General features: G+C 36.4%; 1 protein-coding gene across 1 annotated transcript; it reads right to left on the bottom strand.

The window, feature by feature from the left end:
- Nucleotides 1-385: 385 nt before the first annotated feature.
- On the bottom strand, nt 386-1,747 carry LOC133779338 (uncharacterized). The gene is made up of 3 exons (XM_062219310.1): nt 1,433-1,747; nt 1,094-1,213; nt 386-781 (listed from the first exon to the last, which is right to left on the bottom strand). The coding sequence occupies exons 1-3, from the start codon at nt 1,745-1,747 to the stop codon at nt 386-388; spliced, it is 831 nt and encodes a 276-aa protein (XP_062075294.1).
- Between the last annotated feature and the right edge of the window lie 276 nt (nt 1,748-2,023).

The following is a 2,023-nucleotide window of genomic DNA, read 5'->3' as shown; positions in this document are numbered from 1 at the left end:
TCTTTCAATTCCACTACACCATAAGGAAAAATGTTCACCACTGTATATGGCCCTAACCATCTCTATTTCAGTTTTCCAGGAAGCAACTTCAACCTTGAATTAAACAATAATACTTGTTGACTTGGTTGGAATTCTTTTCGAATAAGGTTTTTTTTATCATGCCAAGCTTTAGTACGTTCCTTGTAAATCTTCGCATTCTCATAAGCTTCATTCTGCCATTCATCAAGTTCATTTATTTCCATCAACCTATTCTAACCAGATATTTTCAAATCCATTTTCAATTGCCTCATTGTCCAATAAGCTTTATGTTCCAACTCCACCGGCAAATGACATGCTTTACCAAAAACCAACCAATATGGTGACATGCCAATAGGAGTTTTGAATGTCATCCTATAAGCCACAATGCATCATCAAGCTTGTTGGACCAATCCTTCCTTGAACTATTGACGGTCTTCTCTAGAATTATTTTCACCTCTCTATTAGACACTTCCATTTGCCCATTTGATTGGGGATGATCAGCTGGGGTTGTTCTATGCCTCACTCCATACTTAGCAAGCAAAGCATCGAACTGTTTATTACAAAAACGAGTCCCTTCAGCACTTAGAATAGCTCTAGGAGTTCCAAATCTAGTGAAAATATTCTTTTGTAAGAAATTCATAACTAACTTTCCATCATTAGTTGGAGTTGCTGCTGCTTCCACCCATTTCAAAACATAATTTACAACAAGCAAAATATACTTATTATTATAAGATGACTGAAAGGGTCCCATAAAATCTATCCCCTAAACATCAAATATGTACACTTCCAATATAGCATGTAGAGGTATCACATTCCGTCTTGATATATTTTCTGTTCATTGATAGCGATCACAAGCTTTAAAAAATACATTCGAATCTTTGAATAACGTTGGCCAATAAAAATCACACTGTAAAACTTTTGATGCTGTTCTTGTAGCCCCAAAATGGCCACCGCAATGAAGAGTGTAGCAATGAGTGAGGATAGATAACATCTCATCCTCTGGTACACATCGACGAATGACTTTGTCTACACAATGTTTATATAAGATAGGCTTTTCCCAATAGTAATGCTTTACCTCCGAATAAAACTTTCTAAGTTGTTGTCTAGACATCTCTGGAGGCACTATATTGGCAGCCAAGAAGTTAGCATAGTCAGCGAACCACGGTACCTCATTATTCTCCTTTATTTTAATTAACTGCTCATTTGGAAAAGCATCATTAATCAACACCTCTTTCATACTTGGACTCTCTTCCGCTTCTCATCTAGGAAAATGGCCAGCCACCAAATTTGTTGTTACTTTCTTATCCCAAATCTCCATGTCAAACTCTAGCGGAAATAGAATCTAACGAATGAGATGAGGCTTAGCATCTTTCTTGGTCATAAGGTATTTAATGGCGGAATGATTAGTGTATACCATTATCTTATTCCCAATGAGACATGGCCTAAACTTATCAAAAGCGAACACAATGGCCAAGAGCTCCTTTTCTGTAGTTGCATAATTAACATGAGAATCATTCAAGGTACGAATCACATAATAAATCATTCTAAACACATTTTCAACTCGTTTCCCCAACACTACTCCTACAACATAGTCACTTGCATCACACATTAACTCAAATAGCAAATCCCAATTAGGTGCATCAACTATCAACGTTGAAGTCAATTTCTCCTTAAGTACAGTAAAAGCATGGAAACACTTCTCATCAAATTCAAAAGGTACTCCATTCATTAACACTGTAGATAGGGGTTTCAAAATCTTGGAAAAATCTTTAATTAATCTTCTGTAGAACCGCACATGACCAAGAAAGCTTTTAACTCCTTCACTGAGATAGGAGGTAGTAAATTCTCAATTGTTAAAATTTTAGCTCGATCCACCTCAACACCCTTACTTAAAATCTTGTGCCCTAGAACAATTCCCTCATTCACCATAAAGTGGCACTTTTCCAAATTCAATACTAAGTTAGATTCCTCACTTCTCTTAAGAACCAGCTCCAAATTTGCCAAG

Source organism: Humulus lupulus, chromosome 5 (genome assembly GCF_963169125.1).
Source record: "Humulus lupulus chromosome 5, drHumLupu1.1, whole genome shotgun sequence".
Taxonomy (NCBI): domain Eukaryota; kingdom Viridiplantae; phylum Streptophyta; class Magnoliopsida; order Rosales; family Cannabaceae; genus Humulus; species Humulus lupulus.
The sequence above is the reverse complement of the archived record's forward strand: the minus strand, read 5'-3'. Positions and strand labels throughout refer to the sequence as shown.

Excerpts from the sequence above, each read along its gene's own strand:
- LOC133779338 (XM_062219310.1), bottom strand. The coding sequence starts at position 1,747 with ATGAATGGAGTACCTTTTGAATTTGATGAGAAGTGTTTCCATGCTTTT. Across the intron at positions 1,214-1,432 it reads TCATTGGGAATAAGATAATG|TTAATTAAAATAAAGGAGAA; the intron begins GTATACACTAAT and ends CCAAATGAGCAG. Across the intron at positions 782-1,093 it reads TTAGAAAGTTTTATTCGGAG|GGGATAGATTTTATGGGACC; the intron begins GTAAAGCATTAC and ends TTTGATGTTTAG.